Raw genomic sequence first — 16176 nt, 5'->3', positions numbered from 1 at the left:
TATTTTAGCGTAATATATTTGAAGCGTGATATATTCAAAACAAAACAAAAAAATACATTCAAGTATTAATCCATGTATTTCTATTAACAAAAAGTATTAAAAAGTTAAAGTTAGTCGAAAAGAATAAATCATAGTAGGGTAATGTGACTATTTTTGCCATGTTTCTATTATCATACTACCCATTTGAAGCCGTTGGTTAGAGCAGCGTCCCGCTGCACCAGACGCCCCCTTAAGGACACGGCAAATAAGTTACGAAGAAATTAAAACAAAAATTGGAATCAGCCGAAAGATATTTCGGCAATCCTAGTCATTGCAACAACGTTTTTGGAAAAACAAGATTTTAAAAAGATTAAGAGATTCACGTTTAAAGCTTCGCGCCACGCCCTCCGCCCATGGTGAACAGCGCCATTACTTTGCTTCTACTGCTTAGACCTCTATAAAAATTACAGATATTTTTAAGAATTTATACTTTAAGATAAAAGAATTAAAAGTTCGACTTTTTGACCGACCTCATCATATATAAACCCTTATCGCAATAGTCCGAAACCCAATAATAGGCTCATTACCCTACATGTAAATAAGCAAATCAATTGTAAAAATACCTTAAAAGTGCCAGGGCACAAAATGTGGCTTAATTGGATCAAAACGTAGTGTGCCTCGTCTGTTTTTCAAAAAGCGTGATATAATCGAGATGAAACCGTGATATAATCGAGGGTGATATAAACGAGTATTGATATAAACGCATAGTGATATAATCGAAACATTACTGTATCAACGGAAAAATAGTGTTTTGAAAAATCTTTCGAAAACGACTCGGAAAAGTGAACATTTTCAGCCCATGCCGCACAGAGCCGTCAAAATGGTGCAGCAAATGAACAATAAAATAATGAAAAGTTTATATATAGGTCCACTGCCCATGATCACAAATCAGTCCCAGGGGCGGGTAATGTCCGGGACATAACCGCGATGATCATATTCTTAAAATTCTGCTTGTATCTCTTTCAAATGGCTAAATTTTACGCATTAAGTTCGATTCACCGGGCTCAGCGAAATTTTCCTGCGGATCCCGTTTGTTAGTATATTCAGCAAAACAATTAGTTCTCCGCGTTGAATACAGTTCAATAATTTCATATAATGATTTCAACAAGCAGACAATGTACATGTATGACAGGTGGGAGTGTTCTGAAGTGGTTTTAGTGGAGGTAACAACATAAAATCATGTATTGGACATTTTACAATGATTCTCCTTAACCCTGCAAAACCACGTGGTTGGCAGCAGAGGGTTAAGTTGTTTGGAAGAGATGACAGTTAATATATGATAACTAAAAATATAAAATTGTTCTATAAATTGCAAAGTTATTGCCGCGTTGACCTGAAAATTTGTCATTTCATTCATAAAGGAACAATCATTGAAATTATGTCAATTTATGCTTTGCAAGATTTGAAATAACTTCGAAGTGTGGTCACGACACCCCTGTTATGTCATATACATTACCAACCCTTCTTTTCATCATTCGTTTTGATGTAGCTTTCGCTTAGTGGCAGAGTTGCGACATTCACTGATTTTCTTGGTAGGATTTGCAAAAACCTTCGAGTTTGTAGATTAGAAAAACATTTTCTTATGATTCACTGGTAAAAGTACAGAATTAACAACAGCAAACTTAGTACTAGTTAATAAAAGAAACTTTCTAATTAAATTCTTTTTCCATTTTGCATTCGTCCTAATAAGGACGGTTTGTAGATAATTATGTTAATACAAGACGAGAATCTTTTGAAACAATTCAAACCTTGCCGACGATTGTTTTTACTGCATTACACCGAATGAGTACGCTTTGCAGCTTTCGATATTTTGGTGGCTATTTTAGTGGAAGTTACTACCACCTTTTCAGTGACTGCATTTCATAGCCTTTGGCTTTTTGGCCTTCTCACCGCCACTAACGTTTTTCTTCTCTCCGGTGGTAGCTGAATTGATTGGTCGTCCGATGCAGCTTCTCACGACCACGCACGTCTGTTATGCACTGCGTCTTACACACGTCTGGCTTTGAGAAAAGCTGCGACACCCCCATTTATAGGTTTTATCATTAATGTTGATTCTCATTTAAAGTAGTTTTTGAACTATTCAAGCAAATTTTATATAGCAAACAACGTATCGGTAGCAAGCGTTGAACGTTTTCCTTCCGATTTATGAAACAAGATTGGCAATCCGTTTAGTAGAAGAAAAGTTATTAAGGTTTAAAATGTACGTAACGCTTTCGCTAATATGCACTACTATCGCTTTCTCGCTCGTTCTCGTGGCGTGCATGAGCCTTTCCTTTCCGTCCGGCTTCTAATGGCTTAACCAAAACTAATATGCCGGCTTTCCCCCACCAACTGCTCTCGTCAAGCAACCCAATACGAATAATCATAGGAACAAACATGTAGTGGACCTATATATAAACTTTTCATTATTTTATTGTTCATTTGCTGCACCATTTTGACGGCTCTGTGCGGGATGGGTTGAAAATTTTCACTTTTCCGAGTCGTTTTCGAAAGATTTTTCAAAACACTATTTTTCCGTTGATAATGAATGTCCTACATATTCCAAAATTTAATACAACATTGGTACAAATATTTTCGACAAAATGCCGAAGAAATTGATTAAATCCATTCAGTACAACAAAAGATATAAGCGTTCAAAATCTTACATCATTTTTCTTCCGAAATTTTGAAAAGGGGCCCCTATATTGAAAGGTAAGTCGTTAGTCACGACAAAAAACAAATTGGTGATATTCAGTAAGCTCTAGCCGAAATCACACAAACGCGCGCTGGTCTGTCTGCAAGAGAGGACTCTCTATCCGTTATTTCATCTCCCTTATCGTCCACGAGGTTAATGCAAGGTACCCGAAATGCCTTTAATTACGCTCATTCCCCGCCGTCGAGTACTTCTGCTGACGTATCTCTATGTTGGCTGTTCTTCACACGTGTCAAAAACACCGTGACCGAAAAAGACGTCTCCGATATGATCACTCGCTCACTCGGGCCTACAACAGTGGTCGTGAAAAAATTGGTGCCTGGATGGAAGGAAGTATCTACGATGCCTTTTATTTCTTACAAAGTAGGAGTAGATGCAAAACTGAAACGAATCGCATTATGCCCATCGACCTGGCCACAGGGAATTTGTTTCCGGGAATTCCACGAAGAATTTGGAGTTTGGGAGCCGAACGTTCAACGTTAAAGAAATGTGATCGTGCAAACTGAAATTATTAATTTTGTTATCTGTATTAATGTTGAACTATAATGTTTTTATGTTTGTCGAATGTAGACTTTAGTAATTTATATATGTGTGCCATAATATAGGTTAAGCAGTAATATGCATGCGCTTGTCGCAAAGATGAAATAAATATATATATATATATATATATATATATATATATATATATATATATATATATATATATATATATATATATATATATATATATATATATATATATATATATATATATATATATATATATATATATATATATATATATATATATATATATATATATATATATATATATATATATATATATATATATATATATATATATATATATATATATATATATATATATATATATATATATATATATATATATATATATATATATATATATATATATATATATATATATATATATATATATATATATATATATATATATATATATATATATATATATATATATATATATATATATATATATATATATATATATATATGACTAATATTGTTTAGATTGCTGACGCTTTGTCGAAAGTTTCGCATTTGATTGTCCTCATATTATAAATACTATAACAGAATACAATTTCATCAACAATCACAACCAAAATGGAAACATAATTTTTGCTATGAAATTTGGTAAAATATTACTTTACAAATCTGCCAATTATACATAACTGGGAAGTGATGAACAAAACTAATAAAAAAACTAATTTTGAACTATAATATGGTTTAATATAATCATAAAAATCAGATGGACATCTCACTTGATTAACGTAAGCACATACAGTAATATTTTATTCAAATAAAGCAAAATATGGAAAGTATAATTTTACAATCTGCCAAGCTCTGACACTATTTTTTTTGTTGTGAATATCGTTAAAGCATAATTGATAAAAGTATAGAAATAGTCGACGTAATCTACCTACATAAATAAACAAAGAAATATCTGGGTTACATTATCTTTTAAGGCAATACTATTGCGTAAAATAAAACAAATATAGGTTTGAATTCTGCAACAACGTTTATCAAATATGAATAACAACGAATCAAACATGATCGACTCTTTTGTGGTACACTTTCGGTATATAGCACAAAAATAAAAAAATAAAGCATAATAACAATTTCTAATTTAAAAATATATTGAAACGATGTTATCGTTCCTCTCTTATAACATGCTCCCTAGCATCTCTGCGTTAAACGCATACGGCGCTAATGCTTATAGCAAATATTTGAAAAGATTTACTTAGAACTATGTGTTTGCTTAATCGTTATCTATCGTTACACTGGCCTTACGGACGCCGTCAACCATCTCACCAGTGATCTACCCACTCTGACTTAGACTGTCTTTTCGTCGATATGATTTTCGTTAGCAGCTACCTCAGCTAGAGTTGCTAGAGCGAATAGCGCATCAGCTTCGGGAACCAGAGTTTCATTCGAAGAAACTTCACGGCGCGTAATGCTTTCCTTACGAGCTTTGCGTTTGCGGCTGCCGACGATTTTTTCTTTTTGTTCCACCGCCGTGACGCGAGGCTTTATTGATGATTTGAACTTTCCTAAAAGTCAAAATTTAAAAATTAAACGGTATTAATTTTCAATGACAATTTACAATTACCGTTGATTTTCTTTTTTTTCTTTGTATCCTTTTTCTTAACCAAATATTCGTCGAGATTTAACTAGGCAGCTCATTTATTTTCTTATCTAAATCAAAGTCCGAAGCATCGAAATGCTTAATACCTAACTTTGAGTCGTCACCAGGTGAATCTCTTTCACATTCCTTGTGTTCCAAAAAAAGGCTTAGATTATGCATGTCATTATCTGGCATCTGTCTATGATTAGGAGATGCTGCTACAAAAACCTGTTGGTCCTCCCGAACAACAGTGGCACTTTTTGAAGTCTTTTTGGGAGCGCTTCCGGGTCTTGCCAGTGTCATAAATTGCTGGTAACGCTTCCCTTTACATGCGCGTGCAGTCTTTTTCGTGTAGTCCTCGTCGTAAAATTCATAGTGCAGCGAATCAAAAGCTCTTTTGAATGGTTTATTATAATAGGCACCCATTTCACGACTCGCGTTATTTGGACATTTGGAATAAAAGTGGGTTTTCATGTTAATGCATGGTTCCATTAATGACCGTTTGGATACATGCAAACCGCACTCGAATAGGGAACTGTTGTTGTCGGTGTCGATTCGATTTGTTACATCAACTGCATCTGAAATGAAAGGTTTACATGTTTAGATTAAACAGTTTCACATGTAGGGGAAAGTGAGGCAATACGAGCAGCCTAAAGTATCTGCAGCAAAACAAAAATAATCACAATTTTTCCTCTATTGATATAATACAACATAATCCTCACATGTAGTTATTAAATGCGCTGAAGAAAATTCAAAACCTTTGAAAATAAACGTTGTATGTAATGATCGAATGGGAGTACTACGAAAGGCCGAATCACATAAGGCCGAAGCACAAAAGGCCGAAATCTCTAAAAGCCGAAAACCACAAAAGGCCGAATCACATAAGGCCGAATCACAAAAGGCCGAATCACAAAAGGCCGAACTACAAAAGGCCGAAGCACGAGATCAAATCGCTAAGGTCATTGTAGTAACCCATGGCGTTATTAATAAGCTGGTGCATATCATATCATGAATTGATGGCTGAAAACTGCTTTAATTGATTTTTTATTTAATTAAATTAAATTAACTTCAAAAGAACAGCTCATGTTAAAAAGAAGGAAAAATACCCGAAAAGATAGTACAATAATTAACATGGCAGGATTTCTAAAAATCTATTCAACATTGATTGACCATTTTTCGTTAAAATATGCGCTATCCGCATCACATATTTTCTAATAAGGTCTTTTCGGGCATTTTGTAGTAGATTAGAACGATGCTGGGGGTCATTAGTCAAAGGGTTATCCGGCCGAAGGATATATAGACGAATAGTCATTAGGGCGAGGCACACTAGGTCGAATGCACCAAACAGGGTGAGAAATAAAGCCTTTGGAACTGAAAACAAGATTTGAACGAAGCTTTCAACAATTTGATTGGAACCTTTGAAAGAATTTGATTGGAACCATTGAAAATAATATTTACGTCATTTACGTCATCTTTCTCGCTGTAAATATGCAGCGAATATCAAGGTGCTGGGTCATTAGGCTGAAAGCCGGTAGGCCGAATGTCGTTTGGCCGAATGCCGTTAAGCCGACTGGTCAAATAAGAATGACAAATATGTAGAGCAGTTGAAACTGAAAATTTTCTATGATGATATAGTAAATAATATCAGTTTGAGAATGTTAAACACGGCAAGTTGGTCATGTAGAATGTTAAACACGGCAAGTTGGTCGTTGTTCCACAGGCTACTGCTTGCATTAAGCCTAATATGATTCCATAATCACCAACTCGAGACAGAACACAATGAAGTTATTCCACGAAGTTGCCAAAAAGCGGGGTCTCCAAAATGTCGATGTACCTTTTCAGAATGGTAAATATGTAGAGCGGTTGGAACTGGAAACTTTCTAAGAGTGATTTTTTACGATTTTTTTCAATAGAATAATAATGTTTGGAATATTTACGACACTTTTCTCGTTGCATATTTGCCGCTTTACTGGAATAAATAAACAGAGCGAAGCCTAATGTGGCTACGCCACATCGCTTCATGGCAAGTGCTGTCCGACATCGCTCCGCTCCGTCGGACTTAAACTAATTTAAGCCCCTATGTTTGAGTAATCCGGGCAAACGAGTGGATCACAGGTTTGCTTGCGCGAGGCCGCCGCTTCCGACAGATTAGATCATTCGATTTCTGATGCATGTGGACTTGCGGTTTTATATGATTCGGCCTTTTGAGATTCGGCCTTTTGAGATTCGGCCTTTTGCGATTCGGCCTTTTCGGGTTTCGGCCTTTTGTGGTAGGTTAGAACATCTTCGGCCTTTTGTGTTTCGGCTTTTTGTTATTCGGCCTTTTGTACCGCTCCCATTTTTGCCTTGGTAAAAAATTTGTTAATGAGCAATTTATAGGGGCTAAATGATCTTGTCGCAGTAGATTATAATTTATCACAAAATTTAAAACTTCTCTTACTTATATTAATAAGAATCATATTTTCCATTGATTTACTGACATATTCTGCTTACGAAATTCATCTTATAATTTTTACATTTCTCATAAAAGAAATATATAGAATTCGCTCAAACTTTCAAGATTTTTCCGAGGCCAGGACAATGTCTGTGTGTGTGAGTTTTTTTGAGAGCAGTAAAAAATTGGGAACGGGTTCGGGCTGCGCCAAAAAACCACTGCTCTTGCCCAGAACCTGATTCCGCCCCGTCACTACCCTACACCATTGCTTCGGGGAGGGGTTATTATGTACATAGCACCCCCTCTAATTCAACTACTTACCAGTTCGTTTCTTCCGCAGGGTTACAGCGCCACTCCTCGACACACCACCAATTCTCCACCATTCACACAGACTGGCAATTTCTGCTTGGCAGTCCGAAAGCTTGCTGTGAGTCGAGACTTAGTGCTCATCCCCTACGAATACAATCTGTGCGGCAAACTTCAGATTGTCTAATTCACCGAGCCCTTGGACTCCGTTATGCCATTCAGCACCACCACTCGGCTCCCTTGTGCAAATTAGCACCGCAACTCTCTTCGCTCCCTTTATCTCAGCGCCATTTACTCGTTGAGCTCCCGACTTGTTCGTGAACTACTCGGTCTAGTTCCCGACGGTGGACTTAGCCTACTCCAACGGAGAGTTCCCCGACGAGAGAAGTTCTCCCTAAACCGAGTCAACCAGCCAGGTGTCGAGGTCAGCTCCGGTGGAGCAGGGCGTCCGGTTCGTTGGTGCCTCGACGACCCGTGGTGGTATCTCTTTGCGGTCTACTCAGTCTAGTCCCGACGGTGAATCTAGCTTACGCCGACGGAGAGTTCCCCGGCGAAGGAAGTTCTCCCGATACCGATTCTTCTTTGGTTGTAGCACCACAATTTCTTGAGCCATTTGGCTCCCTCTCATTCCATTTCGCTCTATTTTCCCGATGAGCCATTCAGCTCCCGCCTTCACTTGTTCGCAAACTACTCGGTCTCAGTTCGGTTTTTCATCTCGCTCAGTTCAGACGCTAGCAATCGCTCCGCTGCTGTAGCAGGGCAAGTAATCAAATTTACCCGCGCGTCGCTTGTTCTATTTGCAAATACAAAATTGATTCCTTCTACCTGCGAAAAGGTGAATAAACATTGAGTGACAATACAAAGCAAGAGTATGTCCCGTTGCGGGCAAACTGTGTTGCTGTTGACTTCTCGAAATGTCCGGTAAGACCATCGATTCGTGAAGTGAACATGAACGTGAAGTGAACATGAAGCTCAACATAGCAGAAGTTAATGCGGTGCAATTCCACCATTTACGTCATGTGGTACTTGTTCTGTACCCAAAAATGGGTATAAATTATACTCTAAATTAGCTTACGCTCTTTTGGCGTACCTACCTTTGCAGAAATCAAAATAAAAACTTCTGCATTCGAGACGTCAGTCTCTTTTTGCAGTGTGCGATTCAAAGTGATAGAAGTGTTTCTTTAATTTAACGAACTTTCCCTTCGTGGTCCCCAAGTGGTTCCTGCATCTACGGAAGCTGTTCCTGCTCTACTGGTCCACCTCGACGGACGGATCTTTCAACTGGCGACGAGGACAACTACACCGAAGTTTATTTATATAAAAATTTCACCGAAGTTTATTTATATAAAATTTCTCAAAATAAAAATTGTTTCATGTGTTTTTTTTTATTTTTATTTAAAGCAACACAATTTTTTATAAAAATTCTAATTTTTTCTTGTGATATTGGTGCATAGGTCGCTATTTTCCCAGTGGATTGCTGGAGAGGCAAACACGGAATCCGACGGTGTAGTTGGAAGTTTTAGTGGACTTTCCGCTAACGAGTAGGTGATCGTAAGTCGGCACTGCTGTGAGTGATTTTTTCTTTCTTTTATTTTTGCCTTTCTCATATAAAGAAAGGCTATGCAATTACTGTAAAAATCGACTTTTTAACGGAGACCCGGAGGGCCGAGTGTCATACACCATTCGATTCAGTTCGTCGAGATCGGCAAATGTCTGTGTGTGTATGTATGTGTGTATGTGTGTGTGTGTGTCATTTAAACTCACACAATTTTCTCAGAGATGGCTGAACCGATTTTCGCAAACTTAGTTTCATATGAAAGGTATAACGCTCCCATAAGCTGCTATTGAATTTTTAGTTGATCCGACTTCCGGTTCCGAAGTTACGGGTTGAAGAGTGCGGTAACCCAGCAAATTCCCATACAAACTGGTACCACCATGATGTTCAAATGATGTAAAACATATTAAAATTGATGTAACATTACTCTAGTTTGCGGGTCTGGATCACTAATGATCAATCAAAGCAGCTTTGACCACATTGGCCACCTATGACAGTTCATGACGCCCCCGGGGAACCCGCCAAGTTCCTAAGCTAATATCACACCCATTCCCCAACGTATTCTCTACCGATTTTTACAAACTTGATTTCAAATGAAAGATACAGTAATACCATTGACTGCTGCTGAATTTCATTCTGTTCTGACTCTTGCTTCCGGAGTTACAGGGGTGTTAGTAAGGATACACTGGAATTTCCCATATAAAGCGGTACAATCGTAATACCTCAGAGGCTAAAAACTATTGAAATGGTCACCAAATTACTTCTAATCGCAGATCTAGATCACTGATTGCCAATCAAACATTCTTTGAATATATTGTCCACTATCGACGATTCCGGAAGTCCGGAATTCCGGGCATATTCCACAAATAAAGTCACATTGGTTCATCGGTGAAGACTGAACCGATTTTCTCAAACCAAGTCTCAAATGGAAGGCAAAATATGCAGCTGAGTATTGCATCAGAGTCCCTCCGCCCCCCCCCCCCCCCGCCTTGCCCTTACATCTCCCTCCTTCATCACTACCGTCCCCTTGGACCACCCTCACGCCCGCATTTCCTTCATCCACCCCGTATACCAAAATAAGATGAAGGATTTCTGACGCATCCTCCACTCCCACTCTACTAACCCCCCATTCCCTCCACTTTTAAACCCATTCCACCAACATTTCAAAATATAATCACATCAAGATAACATTGAACTCATGCTGATTAAGCTAATTAAATACTATTCTTTTGCCTTTCTCATATAGAAAGGTTACGCAATTGCTCCAAAAACCGACTTTCTAACCGAGGCCCGGAGGGCCGAGTCTCATATAACATTCGACTCAGTTCGCCGAGATCGCAAAATATCTGTGTGTATGTATGTGTGTATGTGTGTATGTGTGTATGTATGTATGTATGTATGTATGTATGTGTGTGTATGTGTGTGTGTATGTGACCAAAAATGTCACTCATTTTTCTCAGAGATGGCTGAACCGATTTTGACAAACTTAGTCTCAAATGAAAGGTGCAACGTTCCCATAGGCTGCTATTGAGTTTCTAATGGATCCGACTTCAGATTCCGGAATTACAGGGTGATGAGTACGAACACCCAGAAAATGTCGATTTTAATAAATTCTGCAATGAATGTATAAAGGTGAAATTTTTTCCAAAATATGACCACAACTGCTTCGATTTGTAGTATTAGGTCACTAACATCCATTCAAAGTCTATTTGGCCACATTGGCCACCATCCTCAGTTCCGGAAGCCCCGGCGGAAGTATCTAAATTCAGAATAACATTCACATCGGTTTCTCGGAGATGGCTAGACCAATTCGACTAAACTTGGCCTCAAATGAAAGGTATTGCGTCCTCGTAAATGGCTATTTAATTTCATCCCGATCCGACTTCCGGTTCCGGAGTTACAGGTTGTGGCGTGCGATCACATAGCAAATTGTGATTCAAACCGATACTCCGATGAATGCAAAAAAGGTAAAAATTTCGATAAAATGTCTCTCAAACAACTTAAATTTGCTGTTCTAGGTCACCGACGGCCAACCAAACTTTCGTTGACTACATTGACCACCATAGACGGTTCCGGAAGTGCCCGGGAAAAGCGGGCATCTTTCAAAATTTATGAACTCACATCAGTTTCCCGGAAATGGTTGGGCCGATTTTCACAAACTTAGTCCCAAATGATAGCTATAATATCCCCATAGATGTCTATAAAATTTCGTACGGGTCGCTTATATGGTTCCGGAAATATAGACTAAACCTCATGAAATTTCAGAAATCGAATTTGTATTTTTGATGCCAAACATCTTTAAAATGCATGAAACGTCGAGATTTTATGTTATCTCGAAAAAAATTTTTTTTTATAAAAATCGACTTTTTGGGACTTTGCCGATTTCACACCTTTTTGCCTTTCTCAATAGAAAGGTATTACAATTGCTCTGAAAACCGACTTTTTAACGGAGGCCTGGAGGGCCGAGTGACATATACCATTCGATTCAGTTCGTCGAGTTCGGCAAATGTCTGTGTGTGTATGTATGTGTGTGTGTATGTGCGTCTGTGTGTGTACGCGAACACAATCTCACTCACTTTTCTCAGAGATGGATGAACCGATTTTTACAAACTTAGTCCCAAATGAAAGGTGCAACGTTCCCATAGGCTGCTATTGAATTTCTAATGGATCCGACTTCCGGTTCCGGAATTACAGCGTGATGAGTACGATCACGCAGAAAATGTCGATTTTAAGAAATTCTGCAATGAATGTATAATGGTGAAAATTTTTCCAAAATGTGACCACAACTGCTTCGATTTGTAGTACTAGGTCATTAACAGCCATTCAAAGTCTCTTTGGTCACATTGGCCACCATCATCGGTTCCGGAAGCCCCGGCGGAAGTATCTAAATTCAGAATAACAGTCACATCGGTTTCTCGGAGATGGCTAGACAGATTCGGCTAAACTTGGTCTCAAATGAAAGGTAATGCGTCCCCGTAAATGGCTATTTAATTTCATCCCGATCCGACTTCCGGTTCCGGAGTTACAGGCCTGGGCGTGCGATCACATAGCAAATTGTGATTCAAACCTATACTCCGATGAAAGCAAAAAAGGTAAAAATTTCGCTAAAATGTCTCTCAAACAACTTAAATTTGCTGTTCTCGGTCACCGACGGCCAACCAAACTTTCGTTGACTACATTGACCACCATAGATGGTTCCGGAAGTGCCCGGGAAAAGCGGCCACCTTTCAAAATTTACGAACTCACATCAGTTTCCCGGAAATGGTTTGGCCGATTCTCACAAACTTAGTCCCAAATGATAGCTATAATATCCCCACAGATGTCTATAAAATTTCGTACGGATCGCTTATATGGGTCCGGAAATATAGACTAAATCGTCCGGTCACATATGAAATTCCCATATAAGGCGGAACTCAATTTTTTTTTCAAAGGGGGGACCCCATGAAATTTCAGAAATCGAATTCGTATTTTTGATGCCAAACATCTTAAAAATGCATGAAACGTCGAGATTTTATGTTATCTCGAAATTTTTTTTTATAAAGATCGACTTTTTGGGACTTGCCGATTTCGCACCTTTTTGCCTTTCTCATATAAAGAAAGGCTATGCAATCACTGTAAAAATCGACTTTTTAACCGAGGCCCGGAGAGCCGAGTGTCATACACCATTCGATTCAGTTCGTCGAGATCGGCAAATGTCTGTGTGTATGTATGTGTGTGTGTATGTGGGTGTGTGTGTATGTGTGTGTGTCATTTAAACTCACACAATTTTCTCAGAGATGGCTGAACCGATTTTCGCAAACTTAGTTTCATCTGAAAGGTATAACGCTCCCATAAGCTGCTATTGAATTTTTAGTTGATCCGACTTCCGGTTCCGGAGTTACGGGTTGAAGAGTGCGGTCACACAGCAAATTCCCATATAAACTGGTACCACCATGATGTTCAAATGATGTAAAACATATTAAAATTGATGTAACATTACTCTAGTTTGCGGGTCTGGATCACTAATGATCAATCAAAGCAACTTTGACCACATTGGCCACCTATGACGGTTCATGACGCCCCCGGGGAACCCACCAAGTTCCTAAGCTAATATCACACCCATTCCCCAACGAATTCTTTACCGATTTTTACAAACTTGATTTCAAATGAAAGATACAGTAATGCCATTGACTGCTGCTGAATTTCATTCTGTTCTGACTCTTGCTTCCGGAGTTACAGGGGTGTTAGTAAGGATACACTGGAATTTCCCATATAAATCGGTACAATCGTAATACCTCAGAGGCTAAAAACTATTGAAATGGTCACCAAATTACTTCTAATCGCAGATCTAGAGCACTGATTGCCAATCAAACATTCTTTGAATATATTGTCCACTATCGACGATTCCGGAAGTCCGGAATTCCGGGCATATTCCACAATTAAAGTCACATCGGTTCTTCGGTGATGACTGAACCGATTTTCTCAAACCAAGTCTCAAATGGAAGGCAAAATATGCAGTTGAGTATTACGTCGCCGCCCCTCCTACCCCCGCCTTGCCCTTACACCTCCCTCCTTCATCACTCCCCTCCCCTTGGACCACCCTCACGCCCGCATTTCCTTCATCCACCCCGTATACCGAAATAAGATGAAGGATTTCTGACGCATCCTCCACTCTCACTCTACTAACCCCCCATTCCCTCCACTTTTAAACCCATTCCACCAACATTTCAAAATATAATTACATGAAGATAACATTGAACTCATGCTGATTAAGGTAATTAAATACTATTCTTTTGCCTTTCTCATATAGAAAGGTTATGCAATTGCTCCAAAAACCGACTTTCTAACTGAGGCTCGGAGGGCCAAGTCTCATATAACATTCGACTCAGTTCGCCGAGATCACAAAATATGTGTGTATGTATGTGTGTATGTATGCATGTATGTATGTATGTGTGTATGTATGTATGTAAAAATGTATGTATGTATGTATGTATGTATGTGTGTATGTACGGATTTGTTAACAAAATGTCCACATCGGTTTCTCGGAGATGGCTGAACCGATTTTTACAAACTAAGATTCAAATGAAAGGTATAAAATTCCCATAGGTTGCTATTGAATTTCATTTTCAACCGACATCTTTTTACGGATTACGAGTTGAAGAGTATGGATACAAAACAAAATTTGTTGATTTGTCCACATCGGTTTCTCGAAATTTTCTGAACCGATTTGGCAAACTTGAATTTAAATGAAAGGTCCATCAGCTGCTGTTGAATTTTGTGTGGATCCGAGTTCTGGTTCCTGAATTACAGGGTGATACGTACGATCACGCAGCAAATCCCGATTCTAACGAATTCTGCGATGAATGTAAAAAGGTGAATTTTTTTTCCAAAATGTTAACACAACTGTTGAATTTGTAGATCTAGGTCACCAACAGTCATTCAAAGTCTCTTTGGCCACTCTGGCCACCATCGACGGATCCGGAAGCATCCAAATTCAGAAAAACGGTTATATTGGTTTCTCGAAAATGGCCAGACCGATTTGATCAACTTAGTCTCAAATGAAAGGCGTCCCCGGAAACTGATATTAAATTCCATCTCCATCCGACTTCTGGCTCCGGAGTTACGGGTTGTGGAGTGCGATCACATAGAAAACTCCGATTCAAACCGATACCGCGATGAATGCAAAAAGGTGCTCTTATATATACTTACCAAGTGTAATAAGAATGAAAGACATTTCCATAATGTTATATTGTACGAACCAGCTATTAAATCATAGTTTGGAGAAATGAGAAAGGCACAATTGCACCGCTAGGTGGATTAAAATAGGTTTTTTTCAGTTCAATATTACCATGGCTGTTTTTTCTTTTTCAAAATTTTAGAACTCGAATAATGATTTATTTTCCTGTATATAGTTGTCATGTGATGTATAATAATAAAATGTAATATATGCATTTAAAAGTTTTTAATGAATATAAACAACGCACACATTCTCGTGATTCATGATTGAGAAAGGCACAATTGCACCGCTAGGTGGATTAAAATAGGTTTTTTTTGTTTTTGTATCACTCAATTAGTGAAGATTTTAATTTGTGTTAATTTATAGTTCATTGATATAGCGCACACAATGGCAGCCACTATTGAGCCTTTCCGCAACGGCACATTGTTCGGAGATTGGGCCACACGATTGAAATATTTTTTCATCGTGAACAAAATAGATGACGATTCTGACAAAAGAGCATATCGTCGCTGTTGTGCTATCTTATGACAAGCGCCATTTAGCACATTTCGAGAAAAACGATTTTTAAAGTTTGAGATTGAATATCTTGAAACTTATAAATGGTATTAACAATCCAAAGAAGACAATTGATGCCTCTATCTGTTCTGCATTAATCTCTCAAATATTACGAAGATCGGTTGACTATATTGCGAGTTTTTACTATGAATGTAAACAAAAGTCGCACTCACACGTGTCATAGGCGTGTATTGATGACAAAATTTGTATGACGTGTCATAATCGTGCATGGAAAATTTTCCATAGAAAAAAATCATCACTTTTTAACTTTTATTCATATCTTTGGGTTTATATGGTCTATAAACATTCGGTGAAATGCATTTTAAAGGAAATGAGTCAGGGAATCTAGAAAAAATGGTTATTCTTGATTACAGTGTTGCCAAATATATTTTATTTCCAGTTCAAAACTAAAACTGTGTTTTTCTCACAACTCGTATAATTTTCTTTCGAAAATGTTTATGCCATTGTGTTCCTCAGACATTTTCACACATAAAACCGTCTAAAACTTCAATATAACTTGAGCCAATCCTTAGATATAGTGATTTGAAGCAAAAAACTCACTATTTCTTATCATGTTTCTAGCTATATCTAAGTAACCAAGTAGAATTTCAAAATTCTGAAAACGCCACTTTGTAGAGATTTTTCAAACAAGTAATGTGGCATATCTAACTCAGTTTACCCCAAAATGGCGTTTGTCATAAGATAGCACAACAGCGACGATATGTAATCACGT

General features: G+C 38.0%; 1 protein-coding gene across 4 annotated transcripts in view; it reads right to left on the bottom strand.

The window, feature by feature from the left end:
* Positions 1-3960: 3960 nt before the first annotated feature.
* Positions 3961-16176, bottom strand: part of LOC131683298 (transcription factor Sox-11-A) — a 69296-nt gene continuing 57080 nt past the window's right edge. For all 4 annotated transcript variants that reach the window (XM_058965132.1, XM_058965133.1, XM_058965134.1 and 1 more), the window contains 2 exons: positions 4863-5455; positions 3961-4803 (listed from right to left, as the gene is read on the bottom strand). In XM_058965132.1, the coding sequence (XP_058821115.1) occupies positions 4920-5455 (536 nt within the window). In that variant the 3' untranslated portion in view covers positions 3961-4803; positions 4863-4919. The remainder of the gene's footprint in view (positions 4804-4862; positions 5456-16176) is intronic.

This window comes from Topomyia yanbarensis, chromosome 2, assembly GCF_030247195.1.
Source record: "Topomyia yanbarensis strain Yona2022 chromosome 2, ASM3024719v1, whole genome shotgun sequence".
NCBI lineage: Eukaryota > Metazoa > Arthropoda > Insecta > Diptera > Culicidae > Topomyia > Topomyia yanbarensis.
The sequence above is the reverse complement of the archived record's forward strand: the minus strand, read 5'-3'. Positions and strand labels throughout refer to the sequence as shown.